At 44.3% G+C, this 27827-nt stretch overlaps 1 protein-coding gene across 1 annotated transcript in view; it reads right to left on the bottom strand.

Annotated features, from left to right (window-relative positions):
- The window catches only part of CUNH6orf132 (chromosome unknown C6orf132 homolog), a 48508-nt gene extending 21161 nt beyond the window's left edge, over positions 1-27347 (bottom strand). The window contains exons 1-2 of the mRNA XM_069108306.1: positions 26995-27347; positions 7817-7923 (exon numbers count right to left, since the gene is read on the bottom strand). Coding sequence (XP_068964407.1) covers positions 7817-7923; positions 26995-27139 — 252 coding nt within the window. The 5' untranslated portion in view covers positions 27140-27347. The remainder of the gene's footprint in view (positions 1-7816; positions 7924-26994) is intronic.
- Positions 27348-27827: the final 480 nt, after the last annotated feature.

Here is a 27827-nt window from a genome sequence, read left to right as displayed (position 1 = left end):
GGTATCTCAGGTGCTTAGCACAGTGTCTGATAAGTAGTAAGTACTTAGTAAATGTTATTAACTCAACCACACTACCCCTAAGGGCTGAGAATTCATACTGTTGTCCTTTTATATCCCTAGCCTACAGATTCCTTCTCAGAGATATTAGAAACAAGCTTATGGACCCCAGTTTAAGAAACCTTGCCCTAGAGAGAGGGAAAACACAGGTCTCTGCCTACTGAGTGAGCCAGGCTTCCTCACCTCTGTTCCTGAGCCATACGCTCCCTTAGACACTTTCACAAAGCTCTTTGTTCTTGGATACCCTCTCCCCACACCCAGGGCTTGGTGTTATACACACACAGATCTTCATTCTTAGAATTCCTCACCCAGCCAAGCCCTGGTCATTCAGGCCCAGAGATTGGTTGGTAGGTAGAGGCTTGGCTGGACATCACAGCCACGGTGCTCTTTCCACCAGATCCCACACCCTCGGCTACCCTGCCCTGTGCCACCCATCCAGGCTTCAGAGGGAGGAACAACTTGTCTACACTGGCCTGGGGGTGGAGAAACATAAAGGAAAGAGTCTTGAATTGAAAAATTGCCATCCCTATCCCTTGACATAGTTCATTTGGCCTGGGAAGAGGTCTATCCTGAGGAGGAAGGGAAGGGAAGAAGCTTTTATTACATGCCTATTATGTACCAGTACTACACTAAGTCCTTTAAAAATATTATCTCCTTTGATCCCCACCAACAACTCTGAGAGTTAGGTGCTATTATTTTATAATTTTACAGTTAAGGAAATGGAGGCAGACAGAAGTTAACTGACTTGCCCAGAGGAATACAGCTAGTTTGTGAGAGTGGATTTGAACTCAGGTCTTCCTGACTCTAGGCCCAGCCCTCTATCTGCTATACCATCTAGCTGCTCAAGTGAAGACCACAGATATCAGAGTGCCTCCCTACTCTTCCCCCAAACCCAGTACTGATTGCAAGGTTTTTCATCACTACTGGGTGAAAAAAAAATCATTATTTTCCCAGTCTTGGCCAATACCACCTGGTGAGGGGTAGTGATGCCAAACTGGAGAAGGGGACAGAATTAAAAAGGCCAGGGCCCATGGAGAACAAATGAAGGATAGATGCCCTTCCCTATACCAAATAGCATCTCTGTTGCCAATTCATGAATTTTGCTTTTCTGTACATTTGGGTGTTTTTTTAATGTCTTACTATGTAGTCAATTTTTATAAAAGTGAGAAAGAAGTAGACTACTTTCTGTTCCCATTCAGTAATCTCCACAGGCCTAGCATATCTAACGTTTCTCAAATTCTATCTGGGTCCTTAAGTTTTCTTGCTTATATTATTTTGGTTAGTTTTGTTTAGCTCTGAGAGGGGTAACCTTGAGACCCCTCATTTTTATAGTTTTACTATCAATTTCTTCTGTAATTCAATGAACTTTTCCTTTTAGTATTTTAGATGCTGTGCCATTTAGTGCCTAAGTACTGATATTAATTCGCTGTCTATGGTACCTTTAAGTAAAATGCAATTTCCTTTTTCTGTTTTGTAGTCAATTTTTTATTGTTACCTAAGATCATGATTGCAAACCCTGCTTTAATCAGCTACATTTTTTGAAAAGAGATACATCCCTTTACCTCAACCCACTTCCAAATTACCGATTGCTCCCGTTCCTCATTTTTTTATTCACTAGAGGATTCTAGTTCCTATCTTGTCTCCATGTCTTTTTTCTCCAATGGTTACTAGATAGAAGGAGGAGGAGCTCAGTCAGGCCGCTTAGATAATCCACAAGTGGGATATAATCAAGGATGTGCTGCAGCCAGAAAAGAATCAATTGCTAAATTTTCAGTGTGAGTACTTATTCCCCTAAAACCATCAAACACTACAAATTAAAGCTTAATTTGTTTTGTTGCTTGTCTAGACTTAAGAAAGTGATGGAGAAAATGTTAATATACAGATTGTGTGTTATGCTTACTCTTTTTTTTTCCCACCCAAAGAGCTGGTTGTTAAACATTTACCAGTGCAACTCTGGATATAATTTCTCTCTTATAGAGCCATGACCCCAGGAAACAGTTGCCTATCTGGGGAGGTGGACTTAGGAGTAGATTACTCCATCCCAACAAAAGTGGTGCCTTATCTTAGGGTTCCCTCACTCTTCTCTCACACCAGATCATATCAATTACATTACCACTCAAAATCAAGATTGCCACCCATCTCCTCTACCCAAACTCCAACAGAGCCTGATTAAGTTCTATTTATGAAGTAAATTTAGTCACAAATAAGAAATATAAGAAGTTATCTCCTCCCACTTCTCTGCAGAAGGCAAGGGGGGCAGGGTGGTTTTGGTGGAGAATCAAGAAGGTGGTAGAACATTGCAAATAGCACCAGATCTTTTTGAAAGATTGATAGGTTTTGCCAATTTTTTCCCCTCTTCTTCCTCTACTTCCTTTTCTTCTTTTTAAAAATTCTTTGTTATAAGAGATGACTCTGGGGAAAATTTAGGTGATATAAAAAACAAAAGACTGGATAAAAATCTATTAAGTAAAAAAAAAAAATAGCAGGGTGCGGTAGGGCTCCATCTGATTTTGGTCTCCACATTCCAGTGGCCATTAAGTAGAGATAATGGTCCAGAGGGTAGATGGGGTGATCAGAATGACACCTTCGGGGCACAGCCCAGAACACCTTCTCCCCCCGCCCCCCAATTATTATCCAGCCTGACTCAGAGAGGGTGCGGTGACTGAAGTGCTCTCACTGCTCTAGGCACTGAGGACTTGTCTGGCCAGTTCCTTATATCACATTGGTATTAAATGTTTAATTCTCTGCCTATACCTCATTTGGGGATGGTTTGGTCTGGATCTGGAGAGGTGTCAAGGGGGAGCCCTTGATAGGGGAAAGTACACACATCTCCAATTTGTTGGTTTAATCCCAGTAACACTTCCTCTATTTTTACCAGGAAGTTCCAAATTGGAGGGTGGGGTACAACAAGGAACAATGAATTCTAGGCTTCTTGCCCTGAAGTTCACAGAATCATAGACTTAGAGCTGGAGGAGTCTTATGACCCTTGTTTAACAGATGAGGAAACTGAGGTAGATAAGGTTATGTGACTTTCCCAGGGTCACATAGGTAGGAAGTATCTGAGACAATATTTGAACTTAGATCTTTCTTTGTCTTATGTTCCCCATTTGGGGTTTTCTTAGCAAAGATACCAGAGTGTTTTGCCATTTCCTTCTCCAGCTCATTTAGCAGATGAGGAAACTGAGGCAAACAGGGTTAAGTGACTTGCCCCAGGTTATACAGCTAGAAAGTGTCTGGGTCAGATATAAAATCAGGAAGATGAGTCTTCCTGACTTCTGACACTCTATTCACTGCGCCACCTAGCTGCTGCTCTCAGAACCATCTCAGTTGCTAAAATGCCTCTAACTTAACATAGATCTTCTCAGTCCCTTGGCTAAGGCTGGTTCAGGAACAAGTTTTCCATGGCTACTCTTGGCATCATGGTTCTTTCTTCTCCTGTCTCCACTTCAAATGGAAAAAAATCCGAAACTTTAGGGGAGAGGGGAAAGATGGCTGGTTCTCATCCCCTTCTCCCTATTATTGCCAGGCTCATCCTTCCTCCAAAGTTTATTCCGCCCCTCTTTCTCTTCCTTGTCAGAAAGAAGGTTGCCCTATAACTGGAGGAGGTATCTAGAAAAAGGGAAAGGGACAGTCCCCAGTGAAAGAGACTTCTCTTTCCACCTCCTTAATATACCAATCATCCTAAATATTCTTGGTAGCAACTCTGCCCCCTTTTCCTCCTTTTATGCCTTGTACTCAGCCCTCTCTTGTCTTCTCCCCTCCCATCCCATGTCAGAGAAGCCTTGAGGAGGTTTCTAGTGAGTGTGAGAACCATGCTGCAAAACTGGCACTGCCAACTTGGTGTCAACTTCCAAGTGAGCAAGCAGGCAGGGCCCTGGGCATCAATCCAGTTACTTTACCCACCCCCAGCCCAGGGCAATAAAAGAAGACTAACATGACTTGACAGGGTGTGTGTGTGTGTGTGTGTGTGTGTGTGTGTGTGTGTGGCTGCCCTCCTCACTGCCCCATTTCCCGGGTAGGGTGATGAGAAGAAAGGATTTGATAAGGAAAGCAGAGTTCATCTAGTCTAAACCCCTCAGTTTAACCCATAGTTCCTCTGTAATCCAGAGAGCGGAAGTGTCTTTAGGAGGGGCGGCTAGGTGGCGCAGTGAATAGAGCACCAGCCCTGGAGTCAGGAGGACCTGGGTTCAAGTCCGGCCTCAGACACTTAACACAAAAAATAGCCATGTGACCTTGGGCAAGTCACTTAACCCCAATTGCCCTACAAAAAAGGCAAAAAAATAAAAATAAAAAAAATACTCTTTGGGGCGGCCAGGTAGCACAGCGAGTAAGAGCACCAGCCCCAGTGTCGGGATGACCTAGGGGATCGAATCAGGGCTCAGACACTTAGCATCCACCCAGAAACACCTGGCCGTGTAACCTTGAGCAAGTTACTTAACCCCAGTTACTTTAAAAAAAAAAAAAAAGAAGTGTCTTTAGGGTATGTTGGATCTGTGGACAGAGAAAGAGATGATGGGTTTTCACTGTTTACCAGACCACATAGCTGAGTAGAGAGTCACAAAAGGGAGAAAAGATGCTCTTACAAGCTGCTTAGAAAAAAAAAAAATCCTAAGGTTTATATATAGTCATCCCATATACTTCCTTTATCACCATGAAATTAGGGCTGACAGTGAACATTCCTCCTATATTACACATAGGATCATGGATCCAAAAGCAAAGGGGACTTCAGAGGCCCTCTAGTCCAACTCTGTCATTTTTATAGATGGAGAAACTATGCCTTAGGGAGGTTTAGTTTCCCAAGATCACACAGGTCTTGTCAGAGGCAGGATTTGAACTCAGATCCTTTGACTCCAAAGCCAGTATTCTAACACCACCTTTCCTCTTTTGATTTCCTGCCTTCTTTGTGACCCTTTAGCGTAGTGATCAGATTTGTCACAGGAGGAAATTTGGAAGAAGAATGTTGGATGGGTGCATAGTAGGATTTGCTCATAGTGCCCATCCCCTTAAGAAGGATTCAGTCTCGACTTTGATAGACTTAGCCTTTCTCAGCAATGCAAGGACCTAAAACAGTTACAAAGGGCTCATGATGGAAAATGCCATTCACATCCAGAGAAAGAACTATGGAGTCGGAATACAGAGTGAAGCTATTTTCTTTTTTGTTGTTGTTTGGTTTTTTCTTTCTTATGGTTCCTCCCATTCATTCTACTACTTCTACACAACATGATTAATGTGAAAATACGTTTATTAGGAATGTATATGTAGAACCTATATCAGATTGCATGACATCTTGGGGAGGGGAGGGAGGAGGAGAAAACTTTAAAATTATGGAAGTGAATGTTGAAAACTAAAAATAAATAGATTAACTAAAAAAAAAAAAAAAAGGATTCAGTCTCCCAGTAATGTGCAGAGCCTTCAAGAAGCATTTTTTTCCAGTAAGGAGTCTGAACCTAACCTGCAAACCGGGCTGAGCACTTCTCTGCTGGGAATCCTGTCTACAGCCTCTCAAGAGTGAGTCATTCATCAGCTCCATACAACCACTGACTTGGGTTAGATCCAAATGGATGGGAAGGCAGGAGTCAGCTCTCTTCCAACTTTCAGGATCAATACTAGTAGGCAATATATCTTGTAGGGCCTGACCCACCCTGGGAAGTGACCACTACCATCAGGGAGGCAAAAATCAATTCTCCCTCCCACCAAAAATCCAAATGCCTTCACAACCCAGGCTTCTTCTCTAGCTCTGAGCAATTGCTCCTGCTGCCTCCCTTGCTTGGATTGCTCTTTCTCCCTTCATCTCTTCATGGCTTCTCTGGCTTCCTTTATTTCCCAGCTAAAAATCCCACCTTTTAGAGGAAACCTTTCCCAATCCCTCTTAATTCTAGTGCTATCCCTCTGTTGATTATTTCCTGCTTATCCTGTACATAGCTGGTTTATACATTTTTTTTGCATGTTGTCTTCCTCATTAGACTGTGAGCTTCTTAAGGGCAGGGACAGTCTTCTGCCTCTCTTTGAATCCCCAGGTCTTAGGACAGTTCCTGGAATATATAAGGCACTTAATAAATGCTTACTGGGGCAGCTAGGTGACAAAGTGAATAGAGCACTGGCCCTGGAGTCAGGAGGACCTGAGTTCAAACCCAGCATCAGACACTTAACACTTACCATGTTTCCCCGATAAATAAGACCTATCCCGAAAATAAGCCCTCCCCTTACTGTGTAAGATTCCTCTAAAATAAGCCCTCCCCCAAAAATAAGCCCTATTGAGATTGCTACTGTGGTGAAGGTGATCCCCTGTGCTACATGCTACATTACCGTACCCTCTGTATGCAACGCCCCGCCCCCACCGTGAAACGCACGCCCGCCCGCACTCCGAGCTGCATCCAATCAGAGCTGCAGCAGTGAGCGCGTCATCCTGTTCTTCCCCAGTGATTTGCTTGCTGGCGCCATTGAGGGCAGTGCCGAGGAGGAGAGCTGAGGCAGGACAACATAAGCCCTCCCCTGAAAATAAGCTCTCTGGTGTTTTTCTTTCCAAAAAAATAAGACGACAGTGTCTTATTATCAGGGAAACACGGGGTACTAGCTGTGTGACCTTAGGTAAGTTCCTTAAACTCAATTGCCCTGCCTTCCCCCTTCCACAAAGAAAAAAAAAAGTGCTTACTGATTGACAATCATCCAAAAAATATTTATCTAGTTAAAGCTTGCTCTGTGCCCATGAGGTTAAAAAGAAAGAAGGCACAGTTTCTGCCCTCCAAGAATTTAAGAGTATATGTAGGAGGGGAAACAAGATATGCATATCTATATATCTACATTCATATCTATATAGATGTAAGTATAGATATATGCACAAGGGAAAAATTCAAGACCGAAGAGGTGGGACTTCAGCTGGAAATTGAAATAGATATTATCCAGTGGTGACTATTTTTGACTGGGGATGGGGGAACAGGGTGCCGTGGTGAAGGAATAAGAGTAAAATATATCTTTCAAATACATTGAAAGGAGGAAAAATAAAATAAGAATGTCTTTCTAACCTCTAGAAGTGATTGATTTAATATAAACCCAAGCTCACAAAATATCTGCTTTCCAAACATGGTGTTCAAGGTTCCTACCAACTCCATCTCCTGTGCACATCTCAAACTCTCTCTCCATCCTGCCCCCTTGAACTTGTCTCAAAACATCACAGGATTTTTGCTTTGTTTTTGCCTTTCTTTGTGTCCTTGGGGCTCAGCCCTGTGCCTGGCATATTTTTTTTATTATTGTCATTTTTCAGTTATGTCTGACTGACTCTTTGTGACTCAATTTGGGGTTTTCTTGGAAGACATATTGGAGTGGTTTGCCATTTCCTTCTCCAGTTCATTTTACAGATGAAGAATGAAAGCAAATAGGGTTAAATGACTTGCCCAAGGTCACACAGCTAGTAAGTGTCTGAGGTCACATTTGAACTCAGGAAGAAGAGTCTTCCTGACTCCAGACCTGGCATTCTATTCACTTTGCCACCCAGCACACAGTAGGTACTTAACAAATGTTTATTGACTTTACCTGACTTCACCCAGAAGGTTGGGTGGCTAGTTGCCGATTTGTTCATGGTTAGTGACTGCTGTCCTTCCCTGATAATGGCACCAAGGACAAAGATGACCTCACATGAGTGAAGGGGAGGAGGGGCCTACCACAGCAGCCACGTGGCTCCCACCCCCTTAACCTCAGGCCGGCAGGCCCGGTGCCTCCCTCTGCCAGCCCACACTCCAGCAGGCTGGAACTCCATACTCACCAGGGGTAAGAAGGTTAACAGGGGGCGGACTCTTGGCCGAGGCTTGAGGGTGGCTGTTCCTGACTCACTCACTGTATTAAACTGATTGTCTCCATAATAAATTCCATCTGGAGGAGATAAAGGAGAGGGAGACAATGAACTAGAAGATCAAAGACTTCTGGGCACCCCCATTTGATACAAACCCACTAAGTTTCCAAATCCTTCCTGGCCAAATAAAAGTCCCAAGGTAGATCCTGATTTGACTCATATAATATCTCACCTTTCACAACAGGCTTGAGAGCGTAAGAAAGAAGGCCAGATGTGCAGACCACTCTGTTTAAATGAATGTGTAGGGTCGGGCGAAGCTAACCTGGCCCAGTTGCTTTTTTCTTTAAACATTTTTTTTAATGTCTCATTGATGGTTTTTGTTTTTAATAATAACACCTCAAATACAGAACTTAAACTCCTATTTACGAAGAGTTTTCATGCATTATCTCACACTCACAACCCCCTAAACAGTGGGTGCTGTAGTTATTCCCATTTTTCAGTGTTCATATAAATAGTGAGTCAGAGGTAGGATCTGAACTCTTGAGGGAAAGGATTGTCTATGTTTTGTATTTCTTTCCCTCCCAACTAGACATAGTGTCTGGCTGTACATAGTAGCATATAGAACAGGAAGGGAACTCAGAAAACATGTAGTTCAATTCCCTCATTTTACAGATGAGGAAACTGAGGCTCATGCAAGTAACCCATCCAAAGCCACAAAGGTAGTAAGTAGCAGAAACAAGATTTGAACTCAGGTCCTTGAATTCCAAAGTTGGAGCCAATCCCACCCACACCCAGCCTGAGGCCCCTTTTGGGTTCTTGATATCCCTTGTAACCAGATTTGAGGCTGAGATAGGTTAAACAGCTTGCCCCGGGTCATACAGTGTTAGAAGCAAACCCAGGTGTAAGACTCTTCTGGAATACCACGAGCACTCCCTCTTCCCACCCCTAACACTTTACACACATTGAACTTGCCCTTGTAACCAGGAAAAACAGTTAAACAAAAATACCAGATGCGTGAACACATCTAGATCACAACATCCTGCCTCTCTGCTGAGAAGAGGGAGGCATGCCACATTTATTTTTCTCTAGCTCCTCAGAGCCCAGCTTCCTTTTAGCAGGCTTTTCATTAACATCATTGTATTCATTGTGTACACAGTCCTCCTGGCTCTGTTTCAGTCCATACAAACTATTTCTCTGAATTCCTCATTCTCATTATTTCTTACCACACAATAATACTCCTGTATTTCCTGATGGATGGATGGTCTAGTTCAATAGATAAGGCAGGGAGTTATGAAGTCAAAGCTAGAGCTTTAACCGGAAATTCTGGCCCTGGGCCAAATTCAATTGTTGGGGGTAGGGTAGGGTGGTAGTGGTGATGGGAACCCTCAGCCCTGGTTGGGTCATGCCGGGAGGGAGGGCAGCTGGGCTCCCAGAGGGGCTGATGCATGGTTGATTATCCCTGACTTTCCAACCCCCAGGAAAAGCTTAGGATGGGATGTGCAGCAGAGAAAGAAGGAGGCAGGGGCTTAGCAAGGGAGGAGTGAGTGGCAGTTATGCATTGTGCCATAGGGCTAGCTGGCTGAAAGACCAACACAGGGAAAGAAGCCTGCTCTCTGTCATCTGCCCTCCTTGCCTGGGACAAAAGCCCCGATCACTCCACTCCTCATAGCTCTGGTCCAGACCAATTCCCTAGATCCTCTGCAATTCAACTTTTAGGGATTTTATAGCCTAATGAAACTCATAACCTGTCCATCTCTCTTGGACTAGACTCTCCTTGGTCTTCCCTCTCAAGCCTTTAAATGCCCTTCCAAGGGCAAAGCTAAGCACCCAGCCCAGCTTCCCAGCCAAAGCTTATCTCCTAAAGAGAGAGAAAAACAAGAAGGGTTTTTTTCTCAGGTGCTTGAATTTCTAGCTGGGATTGATTAGAGGATATCCCTCTCCTCCTTCCTGGCCTCCCAGACCCTGCCCTACTTAGAATCTGAACCTTACTTTCAAGCAAATATGTTTATCCCCAACACAGATCTTAGTATCCCAAAGTACTTACTACACTTCCCATCCCATAATGCTAATGACCACCTTCCCACTATCAGCAAGCCAAGAGACTGAGGCTTACAGTCACGGTCTTAAGATCACATGGTAAAGCAGCAGAATCCAGACAGAAATCCCATCCCAGGGTCTTTTCTATTGTCTCAGAATGGTGTCCCAGAGTCTCTGGGAGATTCAAGGTCAACAAAAAAAATTTCATTTGTTAGCCCTATATACTATAGTGCATTAAGAAAAGCAAACCACACATATACTCTCTCTCTCTAAGAAAATTCTCAACAAGGGCAGAAACAAATGGCTTATTCCCCAGTTATGGAGAAAATTCAACTGCTTAGTATAGCCTATTTCCTAAGTATTCTAGTTATTTTCCTGTCAAAAAAATGCTCTATGCAAGCTGCCCACCAATGCTTGGAATGAGGGGAGTGCTGGGGCCAAGTTCAAACTGGCTTGGGAGAGCTGATTCTTAAATTTTCAGTGTAAGCATTTATACCTTTGAAACCAGAAAATGTTATAAATTATAACTTGATTTACTGTTTTTTTGATTGTCTAGACTTAAGAAAGTGATGGGCAAATGTCAATAATTTGGATTAAACTTAAAAGTGTCTCCTGCATATAATTTTTTTTTTTTTAGTAGGGAGAGCCAGATGTCAAACATTTACCCTCACACCATGGCCTGGAACACACTCTCATCTTCCCTTTTCAGAATTCTTATTTTCCTTTAATGTTGACCTTCTTTTAAGATGAAGGCTTCTTTAGTGGCTATCCTCTCCCTCCCCTGGTTCCCATGATCTCACTTATGTCTCAGATTTTCCTAGACCCCTTTTTCTGGATCTTTTCCCCCTTTTGTCATACTCTGCTTTGTTTTAATGTACATGAAAGTACCTCAACCACCCCTTTCTTCCTCTTTTTTTTTTTTTGGTCTCTACAAAAATGCTATTTGTTATATAGGATGATTCTCTGGGAAGAGATGGGGAGAATAATAGGGGAAACTATGGTGACTAAAAAACCAAATTGTGTCAATAAAAATTTATTTTTAAAAACAAATTTAATGGAGGGATTATGGGACAAATTCATAGCCACAACTCAAGTCACAATCCAATGCTCTCTCCACTTCACCATCAAATCCATGGTATCATCCTGGGGGGAGGGGGATTTACTGGATGAAGGTCTGGATACCTGGGTTCTAGACCCAACCTGGCTACTGACACTCTAGCTCTTGGGAAGTCTTTTACCTTCATTTTATAGACAGGAAGGTGCAGGCTAGATACTTGTAGGGCCTGATCCATACAAAGGATTCTACTGGGGACAGTGATGTAGGTCCTAAGAAGTAGAAGCATCATCCCTGCCCTCAAGGTGTTAACCAGCTAGCTGGGGAAGAGGAGACCTCCAGTAAAAGATAAGCAGGTCATCTAAGAGCTTAGAAAGTGGGACAATAGATACTCTAGAAAGCTCTGAGGACACAGAGAGCCACTGTTACTCCTGGAGTGGTTTGCCATTTCCTTCTCCGGTTCATTTTACAGATGAGGAAAGTGAGGCAAATAGGGTTAAATGACTTGTCCAGGGTCACACAGCTAGTAAGTATCTGAGGCCAGTTTAAACTCAGGAAGGTAAGTCTTCCTGACTCCATGCCTGGCATTCTACCCACTGTGCCACCTACCTGCCCCATCCCCCCAAAGGACCTAGGAGATTATCAAATCCAGCCCCCTAATTTTATTGATAAGGAAACCAAGGCCTAGAGAGGCAAAGGGACTTGCTTAGAGAGGATTTGATCCCAGGTCTTATCCCTTATTATACCATGCTGCCTTTTTACTCAAGCTTCTTGAAATCAGGAACCCAGGAACCATATCTCTATCAACATAGAATCTTAAAAATACCTACTGAGCAGCTATTATGTACAAGTGGAAACAAAGACAAAACACAGTCCCAATTCTCTACTTTATAATCCAGTTATCTTTTTCATCTTCGTATTTCCCCTCTCTCTCTAGTGCCTTACACATAGGAGGCATTCCATAAATGCATGTTGAATGAAGGCTTGCTGGTCAAATGAAGGCTTTGGACTAGATCATCACTAAATTCTTTCCATCTCAAAGGACCATAATCTTATTAATTACTGTGAACTAGACTAATTGGTCTTTTTGGAAAACAGGCTCTGAGCTGGGTCTTGAAGAATGGGAGGATTTGGAAAGGTAGAGAAGAGGGAGGAAAAGGGGGTTCCAGGCACAAAAGCATCCATCACTGAAGTTAGGGATGTACCAAGAGTATTAGGGGAATAAGGAGACTGACCTAGCTAACATAGGAGTGACGCAGGGGAATAGTGGGGGTCCAATCTGGAGAAATTGATTGGAACCAGATTGTGGAGGGATTTGAGCTAGGGTGTTTAGACTGGACTCTATGAGCTGTGGCAAGCTGACCCTTCAGGGAAGCACATAAAACATATTTGGATGGGCCAAATAAAAATCTCTTAGTTCAGAGACAGTTCTCAATGTCTTTCTATATTCACTCCCCAGATAGTATCCACACCACCAGGGCTCAGCTTAGTAATGTGGATACTTCCCCAGGTTAGATTTACTAGGGAACTCAGGGCTTTCTTTACCTCACCCAGAGCCTAGGATGAAAATAATCTCTCTCACAGACTTATTTCAGAGAAGAGGGAGCATCTCAGTCATTGTGAACTATACCTTGCTACTAGACCCAGATGGCTCCAGAGGAGAAAGTGAGGCTGGTGACTTTACATTGCCCTCCCTCACACAAATCCAATTCACTTGCATGTCAAGGCATCACCTCCCTGATGTCATGGTCCTCTTTGAGAACAAAAGACAAACAACTTCTGTGAGCAGTAGTAAGAGCTCCTCCATTGGAGACTCAACGGGAACTTGCCAGTTGGGCAACAGAGTTAGCTTGCTCGCTCTCTCCCTTCCCTCTCTCCTTTCCTTTCCTTTCCCCGTCCCTTTCCTCTGTCCATATAGGGTATCAAACCTGCAGGTGCTCTGCCCAAAGGAATGTAAATTTTGATCACTGAAATGTAAAAGATATCTTGGGGTTTATGGGCTAGATTTCTTTCTTAAGGATTGTGCCTTAAACTCAAATCACTCAGGCTCTCAAGGATTGGCCAACAACAGGTCCCAGGCCAAGCCCCACTGGGTCCTGGTTTGAGCCTAGATTGCCTCAGAGTGAATATAAATAGCAATTGTTTCTGTTTTGGCCAGAAACCCTGAGGGTCTTCCCCTCCCAGATGGATGTTTTTTTTTTTTTGACTAGGTAAAAGAGGATGGCCTCAGTCTCATTTCTAACCTAGCCTTAATCTCATTGATTGGGTGTTACCTCAGTCAAAGTGGGGACCTGTTAAAGACCTTAGTTTAAAAAGGCCAAGGTGTCCCACTGCAACCTGGGTCATCTCTAGTTGTTCTGATTTATATCTTGCCATTGCACCCAGATAGCTCCAGAGAAGAAAGTGAGGCTGGTGGCTTTGCACAGCCCTCCCTCACTTAAATCCAGTTCACTTGCAAGTCATGGCATCACCTTCCTGCTGTCATGGTCCTCTTTGAGAATGAAGGAGAAACAACAATTTCAGAGACTGACATCAAGGAATAATAACCTAAGATCATTTTTCCAACATGAAGAGGGAATATAATTGAGATTAAAATACATTAGAGTCTTCAATTTTTGCACCCAAAGTATACTGGATTGGGAGTCAGACAAACTGGATTCAGATTCTACTGCATTTGCTTATTAGCTAAGTAACCTTGGGCAAGTTACTTTGCCCCTCTGGACTTCCCCCTTCTGTATCCTTCATCTGTAAATGAAGGGACTGAAGTAGATGGTTTCTAACATCCCTTCTGGTTCTAAATATATGCTCCTTTGCTTGCCTTTATGTTTCCCTCAATACATTTCCTTTCACATCCCAGCGGTTAGAGGGTCCATGCTTGCATGATTTGGAAAATCTGCGTAAAAATGTTTGTTCTTCCCTTCGTACCAGAGAAGATGTTTGAATTATTATGGTATTAAAAGATAAAACATTGATATTATACAATACTGTACATACTTTTATGCATTTCTGAGTTTACAAATTTTTTCTGTGTCATCTGCAGCTTCCATGAAATTCCCCCCAAAATTCCCATTTAATTTCATATGCCAACCCGTGCTATATTGAAACCATGATGGGGAAAGTCTCCAGGTGAAAGGGATAATTGTATATGTATTGGTGAGTTTGGCAGGGTGGGGTGGGAGTTGGGAAGAGAGAGGGGTGATGACAGAACAGCAGGAGCCCCAGGTTTTGAGGGGAAAGAAGAGACTGAAAGATAAGATTAAAAACAATCCTAGCTCCATTTGCATTCTAAGGAACACCAGGGCCAACTTAAGTTGTCCCTAGTTTGAAACTCAAAGGTTTTTCCTTTTTTTGTAAGTTTTATGCCATCTGTTTCTCTGAAACTACTAGCAGTAAAAATTCTTAGAATATTTCTAAAAGCCAATGGACTTGTTTCAGAGACAAAAGAAAAAGGTAGGTATTAGGTGTTATCTATTCCAAAACAGACTTGCCTCTTGAGAATCACAGGATATTTTTTTTTTTTGGAGGGGGTCTTTTTGGAGCGAGGAGTGCAGGGCAGTTGGGGTTAAGTGACTTGCCCAAGGTCACATGGCTAGTAAGTGTTAAGTGTCTGAGGTTGGATTTGAACTCAGGTCCTCCTGGCTCCAGGGCGGTGCTCTATTTACTGCATCACCTACCTGCCCTAAATCACAGGATTTTTATAGATGGGAGGCACCTTGGCAATCATGTAGTTTAACTTCAGCTTTTGTTATTATTGTTCAGTCATTTCAGTCATATCTGACTCTTTGTGACCCTTTGTGGGGTTCTCTTGGCAAAGATACTGGAGAGGTTTGCCATTTCCTTCTCCAGCACATTTGACAGATGAGGAAACTCAGGCAAACAGGGTGATTTGCCCAGGATCACATAGCTAGTAAGTGTCTGAAGCCAGATTGGAACTCAGGAAGATGAGTCTTCCTGACTCCAGGCCTGGCACTCTATCCATTGTGCCACCTAGCTGTTGAAAATAGAGCCTAGAAAGTGTAGCAATTGGCCCAAAGTCACAGAGCTGATTAGTGGCAGAACCAGGTGTAGAAGCTGAGAGTTAAGAGGCAGAAACAAAACAAAACAAAATAAAACTTATTGGAATCACAGAAAGTGGCCCCTAGAAACCGAGCAGTCAAGTCAGTCCCCGGAGTCAAAGGAACAAAGGACAAGAGAGTGACTTAGAAGCTACTGTAAGATGGTCTGAACCAGCAGGATACCACCTTACTTCAAAAATAGGCTCTGGATTGTACTTGAGACATACTAGATTGCAGAATTCCCACTTATACTTTGCCTAGTAAACCTTTAGAAGGGACAAGTTCCATTGTTGATCAGGCACAGTTTGGGGCCTCTCAATTAATGCAGTAAGTGATCTTCCTCCTCACCCCATTTTAATTTTCTAAGCGATAAAAATACATACATATGTATGTATGTATATGTGTCTGTGTGTACATCTATCTACACACAAACTCCATCTCTGAAAAATCCAGATTTCCAAAAAGAGAGAAATTAAGTTCACTTTTGTCCCCCCAAAATCAAGGCTTTAGGATAGAATTCCTTTTAAGTTCCCCTAATGCACTGAAAAAAGGATTTTTTTTTTCTACTTCAATTCAAGCATAGAGCAATGGATTTGGAATCAGAACACCAGGGTTCAAATCCGGGCTCAGCTACTTCCTGCCTCTAAAACCAGTGGGGAGGGGTTTGCGGATTAGATGATTTGTACAATCTGTTCCAGCTCTAAATCCTATAATTGCATGATCCAATTCAGTATGTATTTATTGAACGCTGGCTACATGCTAACATGGAATTCCCAAATATTCAATTAATGCAGGACTTTCCAGGAATGTGCCTTTCACATGAAAATGAGGGACAGCTGCATTTGTGGTTTCACATCAGGTTGCAAACTAGAGCCCTGAGAACCTGAGACAGATGGGCTACTACCCATCCTTAGAAGGGGCCCTGGTTGGGGTTGTTGGCTTCAGGTCATAGCTGTGATGTTAAACAATCTGTCCTGTCACAGGATAAGGGAGGGAGGCCCAGGAGCTCTGTTCCTATCAAATCTGGCCTTTACCTATGTAACTACATGACTTTGTCCAAGTCTCTAAACTTCTCTGGGACTCAGTTTCCCCTTATGCAAAATGAGGGCATAGGATTAAGTAAATTCTGAAGTTCTTTGCATTTTTAAGCCTATGTTCCTATATATTGACCTAGGAATCAGGAGACCTCGGCTGGAGTCCCAATTTTGCTGCTAATCTGCTATGTGGTCTTAGATAAGTAAGTTACTCTACTCTCTGAGTCCAAACTTCCTTCTGGATAAAATGAGGGGCCCAGGCTAAGACAATCTCTAAGATCCCAGGGCTTTAAGGTTCAAAGTGTGGTAGAGCCAAGAGAATGATGCTATTGATGCCACAGGAGAGTACCATCCCCTCATTGCTATAATGCGGGTGTTCTTAGCCTTGCTCTTTGACACTCTGGTGAAGCCTATAGATGCCTTCTCCAAATAATATTTTTAAATTTCTAAAGTAAAATACATAGTATTACAAAGGAATCTCACTATTTTGAAATAAAGACGTAATTTTTTTCCATCTAAGTTCATGGACGCTCTGGAATTTATCCTCAGACCCCAAGTTAGGAACTCCTTATTATAAGGGAAGGCCGACATTCCTCAGGGACTGTGGCACAGTAACTGGTTACAGGTAACCACCCCTCCTGCCACCACTCCCCAAGTTTCATGCTCTTTGCCTTCTCAAATTAGATTGTATTTACTTACCTATTTTTTACATCCTGGTATCACTAGCTGCCCCTGGTTCAAAGAAGGTGCGTAGTGAGTGTTTATGGAACTCATTCTGAATTCACAAGGATTCAGAAATTTCTTGGATCTGAAGATCTCTGTTACTCAATCCTCCTCACTTACCCTCAAAGACACCACCCCTCCAGAAGGGTTCATTCTAGGGTTAGAAGCAGGTTGGTAAAGCTGCATGCAAAACAGGGATTCATGGGGAGCAGGGACAGCAGTCCAATTCTAGAAATTTGCATGCATTCATTAGGCAGGCCCAGGGGCAGCACTCCAGACCCAACTTTTATTCAGCTCCCTGAAGGGAACTCTTCAAATCACTAAAAAAGTGAAGTGAAGTCTCTGTGTTGTCTAGGACTGAGGAATGGAAGGGGTGACCCCCTCCTTAGGCCCTGCTCACTTCTGAGAAATCCAGGATGGGAAACAAACTTTCTACAGGGTATAAGCTCCTTGAGGTCAGGGACTTTGTCATTTGTTCTTTGTATCCCCAGCCTTGGGCCTGGCACACAGTAGACACTAATAAAATGCTTGGATTGGATTGCTCCAAAGCCCTGCTAGTTATTCCTCATTCCCAGTCCTGCCCTTCCCTCCTTTGCATGGCCTCCTGAGGATTCTGCCATATATTTTATTGAATTTCTCTTAAAAGCACAGTAATGCAAAAGTTAATAGTATCTTAAAAAAAAAATCAGATCAAATACTTCCCTGTTTTCTTTTCCCATCCTCACCCTGAAAGCTGCCTTTGAATTTAAGTTAGGGTAGAGAGGATCTGACATCAATGATCTCAACTTGAAATGCCCTTAAAATAATACATAGGGAAAAAGGAGGGAGGAAATCTGCAATGAATGGAGCACCCAGACATGGGAGCACACCTCTCCCCATCAAATGTAAGGAAGCAATGTCAGAATCAGAATCCATGGGGCCTCAGTGAGCAAGAACCACGTGAAGATTTGGGAATAGCTGTCTGGCCTATTCCCAAATCCTGGGAGGGCTCCGATCACCCAGAGAACTCTAAGACATAGACCTCCCAGGAACTTTAGTAAAAAGCCCAAACCTTTACGTGAGACATAGTATGGAAATTGATATGAAAAACCCATCCTCACAGGCTTCCTTGGGAAAAGGAAAAAGAACAGGATTTATTAAGCACCTACTACATGCCAGCCATGCTAAGAGCATTACAAATATTAACTCATTGATTCTTACAACAATGCTATGAGGCAGGTGCTGTTATTATTCCCCTTTTATAGTTGAGGCGACTGAGGCAAAGAGAGGTTAAGTGACTGGTCCAGAGTTAGTGTCTGAGTTTAGATTTTTACTCAGGTCTTCCTGAGTCTAGGTCCAGAGCGCTATCCCCTGTGCCAATTAGCTGCCTTGGCTCAGCATCTCCCTTGAATGAGAGTAGAATGTATTATTATTTTTATTGGAGGCAATCTGGGGTAAGTGACTTGCTCAGGGTCACAATTAGTAAGTGTCTGAGGTCACATTTGAACTCAGGTCCTCTGGACTCCAGGATCAGAAGGCTATCTGCTGCTGCCCCAGTAGAATTCATGATTAATGATAATGATAACCACACTAATATATTTACATAGCTTTTTAAAGTTTACAAAGTGCTTTCTTTACAACAATCCAGTGAGGCTGACAGTACAATTATGATTAATCCTATATTTCACAGGGACCTGAAGCACAAATGGCTTTCCCAAAGTAAAATGGAGAATAAATCCTGAAATTGGGATCCAAACCCAGTTCTTTTGACTCCTGGTTCAGCACTCTTATCACTATTCCCTTTTAAATTTTTTTTCTTTATTTAATACTATATTCTATTGATTTAGTTTTATTTAATAATATATTTAATAATTTTTTTAATCAGCAAAAGTCCACCTTCTCTTCCTCCCATGTCCCCCACAGAAAAAGGAAGAAAAACAAAACCCTTGCTATAAACATACATAGTAAAAGCAAAAACCAAAACAAAACAAAAACCCCAAACACAATTGCCATATCCCCCTCCCCCAATCTCATTTTTGCAAGCTGAGTCTTTCATCTCTCTGTAGAGAGGTGAGTAGCCATCACATTCCTTTTTAAGCCAGATAAGCAACAGAGGAAAAACCTGTGGCCTGAGTCAAGGGCCAAGATTCCTCCTCACAGCCTCCCTCTTCCCCCTCTACCCACCCAGGACTAAGTTTAGCAGTTTTCTATTTTCATTTCCCCTGTTCTCCTGCCCCTCACACCTCTACCCCTTCCCCTGGATCCTAATCCCCTGAACAAACTCCCTCAGCTAGACAAAATAACAGAAGCAGATGACAGGTCGGTGCAGATTTCCTCTGCCCAGTCAACAAGCATTTATTAAGTGCTTTCTACCAGGTCCTGTGCTAAGAGCTGGGGAGAGACAAAAACCCAGTCCCTATTGTAAAGGAACTTGCATTCTAGAGGGGGCCATCTCAGTAACTACACAGACAACCAGCAAGGTCTGTTGGTCAAAGGTGCCAGGATTCCTGAGTCCTAGCCTCAACCTGGCCACCTTGGGTAAGTCTTTTCTTCTGCCCTGGGTCTGGGAGTCCTGAAACCTGCCAAACTAAGGCACAGTCACCACCTCACAGGTAGCTAGCTGTTGGTGAAGAAAAGTGACAGGCAGTCTTGAATGGAAGGGCAGGGACAGATGTAAGAACTGGAACAGCATCATTAATGCTCCAGCTGTTTGTGGTTCTTCTTTATGAGTTTCCTACAGACTCCACTTAAGAAATCTGATTCCTGGAAAGCTAGAGAGAGGAGGAAGAGGAGGAGGAGGAAGCCCAGCAATGAGTCATGAGGCTGGAGTCCCATGGAGCCAGAGTGATTGCCAGGCCCGAGATCCTTTCTGTAACCACCTTTTCCTCTGGCCTTCATGTCTCTTTTCTGGCTGGCTAATAGAACCAGGCTCCCAGTGAGCCTGATCCATTTAGTATTTACTAGGGAGTCATGCAAAGGTACCGTGTCAGGCAATGTGAGGGATGTTGAGGTCTGTGGGCATTTCCTACTCTTTGGGATCTTTAAAAACAACAGTAGTGTATGAAAAAACCATCATTTTCCTGATGTCATGGTCCTCTTCAAAAATGAGGGACAAAAGCAACAACAACAATGTAACAAACACTAAGTAAACAATGGCATTCCGGAGCACTGGCTTCTACTCCCAGCTCTACCATGAATTTGCTGTGTGGGCTTGGGCATGTTGCTTTCCTTCTCTGGGCCTCCCTTTCTTCCTCAGTAAAAGCAGGCAGTGGACAAGATTATCTCCAAGGTCCCTGGAAACTGACATTCTAGGAGTGGGTGATTCCACAAGTGGTTCAGACAATGAAGACTGAGAACCAAGAGGATGAAATATGAGTGTGGGCTGGGGCAGTCAGGGAAGGTGTCCTGGAGGTGCTCCTGGGGCCAAATCTCTCACTAGGATTCTAATCAGCAGGCAGGTAGGGGTGGGGTGGGACAGGTAAACAGGCAGAACAAGGCGCCAAGTGGTCCTGAGGCAGAATTTCCAGGCTCCTGTTTCCCCTTCTTCCTTGACCTTTTTTCATTTCTAAAAAAATAAACACAGCTTCCCTGCCCCCTATTCCCTCCTCCCTTCCTCCACCAAATCTTATCCTATTGGGCAAATAGACTCTAGGGTCATCTTAATCCTATATTTATTTGTATACCTAATTCATCCTCTACCAACCCCCAAAATGAAAGCTTTTTCAGGACAGGATTGTTTCTTGTATTTATCTGCCCAGCACCTAGGACAGTACCTCCTATGTAGCAAGTGCTTAATACTTCTCCGAGGAAGGGAATGGAATAAATGCTTGTTGACTGAATACTCTGAGAAGACAGAACTACCTTCAGGGCAGGGTGAGGGTGGAAAAAGAGTGGGGGGCAAAGACAGTGACCTTCCAAGCCTAAATGACCCCAGAGCTGCAGGCTAGAGGGCAGCCTCTAATCGGATCCTGGGGAATTAGGTAGGGACAGAGGCTTAATTCTGCTATTGTAACCCAGAATAATCCCAGTGACCCCAGTCCCCCTCATCCCAGGTCCTATTCTAATCCACTGTCCCTGCCAGCCAGGGGGCAGCCACAGCCTTCCCAAGGGAGGGCTGTCAGGGGAAGGAAGGGATGCAGGCAATAATTGACTATAATGAAATCCTTCCTTGGTAATTAGCAGGTGAGAAGGACAAGAGGTTGAAAAGCTCCAGCCCTTTCCAGAGGGACTCCTGAGTAATCAGTAATTGCTTCACTCAAAAACAAAAGGAGAGAGGACAGATTAGTCCAAGGACAGAGGCAGCTTTAGAGGACATGGAGAGTTTAAGGGGATGGTCCCAAAAGAACATAAAAGAAGAGATGGTGGGTCAAGAAGGGTGGACATATCCTTGTGTGAGGGGGAGGGAAGAGAGATGATCATAGATGGAAAAAGGATAATATAGAATAAAGGAAACCACAGAGGGGCTATGGAGTGTGTATGTGAGGAATAGGGAGGTGGGGTTGGAGGGAGCCACCTTATCCTTCCTAGGAAATATAGGATAATGGAACTGGAAGGGGTCTTAGGGATCTTCTAGGCAAGAGAGTTCTTAACCTTGTTCGGGTCATGGATCCCTTTGGAAGTCTGGAGAAGCCTTCTTAGAATCACATTTTTAGATGCATAAAATATACAGGATTGCAAAGGAACTCAAGGATACTGAAATAGTTATTAAAATAATAAAAATTTCCAAGTTCATCCCCTTCCCCAATCCATCCATAGATTCCCCCAGGGATCTGTGGACCTCAGGTTAAAACTCGGTGGTCTAGTCCAAGCCTTTTATTTTAAAAGTGGACTGAGAGGTCCAAAGAAAGGAAGTGGTTTGCTTAAGGTCACACAGACAGTTAAAATACTGAAACAAGATTTGAACCCAGGTTGGGAGACTTGAAATCTAGGGCTCTTTGGCCAGCACTATATAAATTGGCTACAAAATCAACAACAACAAGGGATTATATAATACATGTGCTGCAGAGGGGGGAGCTAGGGGAGGAAAGGGGTGGCAGGTTGAGTATGTATGTGCAAAGCTCCAGGCAAACCACAGAACACCTCCAGGAAACAGGAGTACAAACAAAAGTCTCCTTCACATCCCCAGAAAGAAAGTCACAGGTCAGCTTTCTCTGATGGTGCCAACCCCGTCTTGGCTGAGAAGATTAGCTTAGTTCCACCTAGGAAGAATGCACCTCCAGAGGCCCAATAAAAACCAAACACTAGACCAAGGCCTCTTCCAGGTTTTCTTTAATCCTCCTTTATTGCAGGAGGCTATGAACTTAAAAAATTTATTTTTCAATAATCGTATTTCAATATAACTGGGTTTTTTTGTAACCCTATGTATTTTATTTGTTGAAAAGCATTATTTTGAGGGTCCATGGGCTTCATTAAACTGCCCATGGTGTTCATGACACAAAAATGGTTAAGAACCCCAACTCTAATGAGATGCAGGAGAAAAAGCAAATGACTTCTGTTCCAGCCTGGGTGACCTGCTATTTGCTGGCTGTGCAATTCCCAGGAAGCCTCTACTTCCTAATCTACAAAAGAGGCCAGATGCTACAGTGGATGTTTTCTGTTTGTTTTTGGCTTTTTGCTTTTTGGAGGGGGGAAGGTAAGGCAGTTGGGGTTAAGTGACTTGCCCAAGGTCACACAGCTAGTTTTTGTGTTAAGCGTCTGAGGTTGGATTTGAACTCAGGCCCTCCTGACTCCAGGGCTGGTGCTCTATTCACTGTGCCACCTAGCCACCCCTAGGTGCTACAGTGGATGGAGTGCTACATTTAGAGTCGAGAAGACCTGAGTTCAAATCCTGTTTGATCCTGGGCAAAGTAATTTTGCTTTTTAGTTGCAGTATACTTATCTGTAAAATGGGGATAATTATAGGTCCTACCACACAGATTTCTGTGATGATCAGAAGAGATCACCTATGTGAAGTGCTCTATAAACCTTAGATTACTATATAAATGCTAGTCATTATTATTGTTGTTGTTAATATTATTATTATAGTAATATCTGTACTAGGTTGACGTGGGACCAAAATAAGAGAGCATGTCTAAAATATTATCTGAACATTAAGGACAGTAATGATAGATATATACTGTGGAGATTTTGGGGTGGTGGCCTCCTCTCCACTGCACTCAGCCAAATGGCTCTGGGGTATAAGCCAATTAGAGAGGCATTAAGGAAACCTACAGTGGGGGCGGGACTAGGTCTGGTACAAAGGAGAGAATACTGTCCCTGGAGTAAGAGCTCTTAGGCATAAATCTTCCTTCTGATACTTTACAGTGGTGTCACCTTGGGCAAGTCACTTAACCTTGGTGGGTCTCAGTTCCTACATCTCTAAAATGAGGAGGTTGGATTAGATGACCTCTGAGGTCCCTTCTAGGCCTAGAGCTATCAGCCTATAACACTTATGCCATCTCTGGGTCCTGGGCATCTGTCTACCAGACACAAGGTAACCAGGAAATGGAGAACCATACTCTGGCCTCTCTAAAGATACTCAAGGCTGCTTCTACTCCTCAAAGTCAGGGTAGAGTGGGTTACCACCCACCAAGAAGCTGACGTGCAAACAGTATAGCTCTACTGAGCACAGAGGAGGGTGATGACGGAAGGGATGAAGAGGAGCTTGGGAACACAACTTCCCTTCCAGGTCTTCAGGAAGTAAGGGAGCACCCTGGCTTAAAAGGAAGAACCACAACTATGAACACAAGAGCTAATGCTTAAAGAGTGCTTTAGGATCACAAAGTGCTTTCCCATCCATTATCTCATTTTATCCTCACCACAACCCTATGAGGCAGAAGGTGAAGGCATTATTCACATCAACCCCATTTTACAGATGAGGAAATTGAGGCTCAGGGATGTGGGAGGATTTGCCCAAGGTCAGCATTGCTAGTAAAGGGTTTGGAGTCATGACTCAAACCTGGAATCTTCTGACTGCAAATGCAGTGCTCCTTCCACAAGGCTCATTAGGACAGGAGATCCTACCTAGTGCTAAGGGGTCTGATGGGCATTCCAGGGATAGTTACAGGCAATAGTGCAAATAAGAGAGGATTCTAATCTTTTTCTTAAAATTCCATCAGCAAAAACATGTACATTTTACCCTTTACTCTCCTTGTGCATCTGGGGAAAGGGGCGGGGGTGGAGAGTGAGGACTTCCCCAATCTCTTCCAAGCTCCTAGGGCCCTGGCCCAAATCCTTCTACATCGATTTTTCCACCACATCCCTGTTACTATTGTCTCCCGATGGGCCAATCCCCATCATCCCAGGTTCCAGAGACAATATCACAGACAGAGGGTTGAAGGGTCTAGCTCTTTGTGTGACCTTGAGAGAGTTGCTCCATCCCTCTCAGCATCTGTTTCCCCTGATGTCTAACAGGACAGTTAGGAGAAAAGAGTTGAGGAAAGCTTGAACAAAGAATGCTAGAAATAATCTTTAGATGGGAGTGGTAGAAATAAAACCCCATTTATATAATTCCTAGTGCTTTTCAAAGTACTTCCAAGTCCAAGATGAGAGTCGATGATTCTCCTAATTCCTGGAGATTGTCAGAATGGATATTGGCTGCGTCTGAGGTGAGAAAATTGAGTGAAGTGAAGAAGCAGTCAATAGCTGCCAGGATTAGAATCTAGGGCTCTTGACTCCCAGTCCATTCTTTTCATACATGAGCTTTGATATACACAATCCTTCCCCCCCACCCCCCATGCCATACATTCCCACCCACCCCAATTCCTGTTTGACAGGGTGGAGGGCCAGCTGCCACACCCACCAGCACCCAACACCTCCAACTCAGCACATGGGAAACCCTGGAGAACCGACTACCAGGGCATGCTTTATTTTCCACCCCTACCTGTGCTGGGATGAGCCCAGGCTGAGTCAGCTGTGTGCCTGGGCTCTGCCCTGGGGAGAGGGAGCTGCCCTGATGAGCGCCTGGCCCTGCCCAAACCTAGGAAGGATACTAGCCACCTCTTGGATCCAGGGTTCCCTCTTCCACTGTCTCACTAGGTTCTAAGTGTCAGGGAAGACTGAGACAGGAATGTTTCCTTCTCCTTCCTCTTCTTCAGTTGCTACCTTTGGCTAATCTCTATTGGCCTACCTGTGCCCTCTGCTTCACCCAGCCCAGAGTTCAGAGCTTAGACGAGGATATGGAAAGAAAAAAAAAAGTTTCATACCCATTTCCTTCTCAATCCCACTGAATTAAGAGCCAAGAAGGTCCTGTGAGCTCTGCCTGGCAGGGTGTATTAGGGCAGACCTTGGGCTCTATCCCTTCCTGCAAACACACAGCTTCAGATCATAGGATTTAAAGGGGAAATCAGAGGCCACCTAGTGGAATCCCCTCCTGCTACATATGAGGAAAGGAGTCCTGGGGAAGTCAAGTGACTTGTTCAAGGTCAAGAAGATAGTAAAGCAGTCCCACTCCATAATCTTACAGATGAGGGATGCTCATTTTGAGGTCATCCTCATAATGGCTGCCCCATCCCTTCCTCACCAGCCCTCTTCACTCATTGACTATATAAACTGTAAATATCTGAGGTATGTTTTGCATTTGTAGAGTTTGTTTCTGTGTTTCACATGGGGGTGGTGGTAGGGGGTGTGCTTGTAAATACCTCAATGTCAGGGGCCAGGTCCATACAACTTTTCTCTCTATTTAGGCTATCACAGATTCCTTAAGTCCCCCTACCCCACCACTAGTGCAAACTCTGCTGCCGCTGATGTAACTAGTAGTAAATAAAGAAAGGATCCCTAAATCAGGAGACTAGAACCAGGTAGTGTCCAGTGACTTCAGGGGGGCCACAAGTAGGGTTCTTGCAGCACACCCTTGCTATATCTCCAGGGACACAAGGTCATCTGTGACTGGTCCACAACTGAATCTTCTTTCCCTCCACTCTCCATTTCCCCCAAATTAGAGGAAATACAAATTGCATTGAGATGAACTGATAAGGTGACACAAGGCCTAAGCCCTGGGGCTTAGCTGAACTGTCCATTAATTTCTTCCTTTTTAGATGGCTGTCCATCCTGACCTTCTGGGTGACCTTGGGTAAGTTACTAAAACTTCCTGGGCCTCAGTTTCCTTGCTTGTAGAGAGAGCTCTAAGATCTTATGACCACTTTTCCCACTTTCCCAGCTCCTACAAGTTTCTTCTCTTGATCCAAGCCCCCTTCTTCCCAAAAGAGTCCCTTCAGACCATTAGAGAAATCCTGACCCCAGAATGACTCTGATGACAGGGATAGAAGTAGGGGAAAAGTGAGTATTAATAAGTGAAAATGTGAGTCATTTCTTCACACATGCTGGCACCAAGGGCAGTCAACCCCCACCTCTATTGACTTTTTCCGATGATAGAAAACCCAAACATGCCAAAGTGGGAGGGGCTGCATGAATAGAGAGAGTGGCTCTGATGACCCTGGAACAACTGGCTGGCTCCTCTGACCAACCTGACCCCAGTGTGGCAACACTGGGCAGGGCCTGTGGCAAGGTCAGAGCCTGGAAGTCTGGGGTAAGGGCAAGGCAGGGCTATCTGGAGAGTCAATCCTTCAGCTCTCTTTGATTGAGAGCTGGAACTTTAGCGATCATTTAGTAAAACCCCTTTTTACAGATGAGGGAACTGAGGGAGGCAGAGGGAAAGTGATTCAGAAAGAAACTCTTCCAGATCAGAAAGACAAAAACAGTAAGGGGGTTAGGAAGTTCCATTGGCGGGCCTTGCTACAAACCCTATGACTGTAAGAACTAAAAAAAAAAAGTTACTTAACCAACATAGGGGAAGAATAAACACTGCAGAAAGAGGACTGTGGGGATCTCAGGCAGGGCAGTGAGAAGGAAGTCCTGCGTTGGGACTTACTGGGATCCCCTCCATGCACACAGATACACAGATATACAGACCATACACACATACACACACACCCCTCTGGATCCTAACAGCACCTCCTTCTCAGAGCCCAGCCCAGTAATCAGTCCCCCAGCTCTCCTCCCCCTTCCCCAGCAGTTTCTCTCTCTCCCTAATTCACAGGTTCTAACGCGTCCCTTTCCCGTCCACCCTCTTCTCTGAGTCTCACGTCTTCACTGCTGTGCACCGAGCCCAAGGAGAGAGCCTCAGACGCGCTCTCTGGGCACATGCGCCTCTCAGCTCGCTGCAGGGAGAACGGGAGCTAAGACACTGGGCCAAGCCCTTCAGTGGGAGCTTTCGGGGGACCCTTTATTTCCCTGGCCCCACCCACTAACAGAGCTCTCCCTCTTCCGGCCCCAACTCTAGAATCGACTCACCAAAGTTCCTGGTCCCCTCTACGGGGACCTCCTGGGTGAAGATCCAGGGAGGGTTGGTGGCATACAAGGAGGTGGTCGTGGGAGTTGTATGTTTCTTCCCAAAGAGTTTGCTGAAGGTCCCTTGCACCGATTGGTTCTTCTTCATCTTGCCCTCTGTCTGTGCTGGGGTGCGGAGGACTCCTTCCTCCCCTGCGCTGGGGCTCTGCTAAGTTTGACTGGACTCTGCCCCGGTCTGGCCCCGAGGGAAAGATTCTAAGAAGCCATGCCCCTGGTCCCCGGTCCTTAGCCCGTCACAGACTGCAACGGGCTGCAGGTGCTGTCGGCTGCGCAGCACTCCTGGAAATGGGAGGCACCTGGACAGGTAGTAAGGCTGGTTGCTGTTACCTGGCCCCGCCCAGCCGCCGCGCCACAGCAGCCGCCCCACCGCCCAACTCCCCGGGTCACATTCCTGCCTGCCTCCTGCCTACAAGAAACCATTGTTCGGCTGGCCTAGCTCTCAGGTAGTCTGGGGATCTCTGGATATAGGACCTCCCTGGCAAGTCTTTGAGAGACCCACTGAATTTAAGTTTTCTGATCTCTCCCACTCCCGTTGAGGAGAGGGTTCAAATTCACACAAGACTCAGGTGCCGGTGGTGGTTCATAGGACCAAAGGTAGAATTTGGAACAGAAACAGAGCTTAGAGAACACCTTGACTTGTCCAAAGTTGTCCCAGATAATAAGGAGTGGAGGCAGATTTCAAACCCAGCTCCTTTTTTTCAGTCCTTTAATCTCATTCCACAAACATTTAGTAAATGTAAACTAGAGGCAGTTGGCCTAGTAGATAGATAGTCCAC

This window comes from Petaurus breviceps, unplaced genomic scaffold, assembly GCF_028583685.1.
Source record: "Petaurus breviceps papuanus isolate PSGF00001 unplaced genomic scaffold, PetGlider_PUasm1.0 90352, whole genome shotgun sequence".
Lineage (NCBI taxonomy): Eukaryota > Metazoa > Chordata > Mammalia > Diprotodontia > Petauridae > Petaurus > Petaurus breviceps.
Note: the sequence above shows the minus strand (reverse complement) of the source record. Positions and strands in the feature narration are given on the sequence as shown.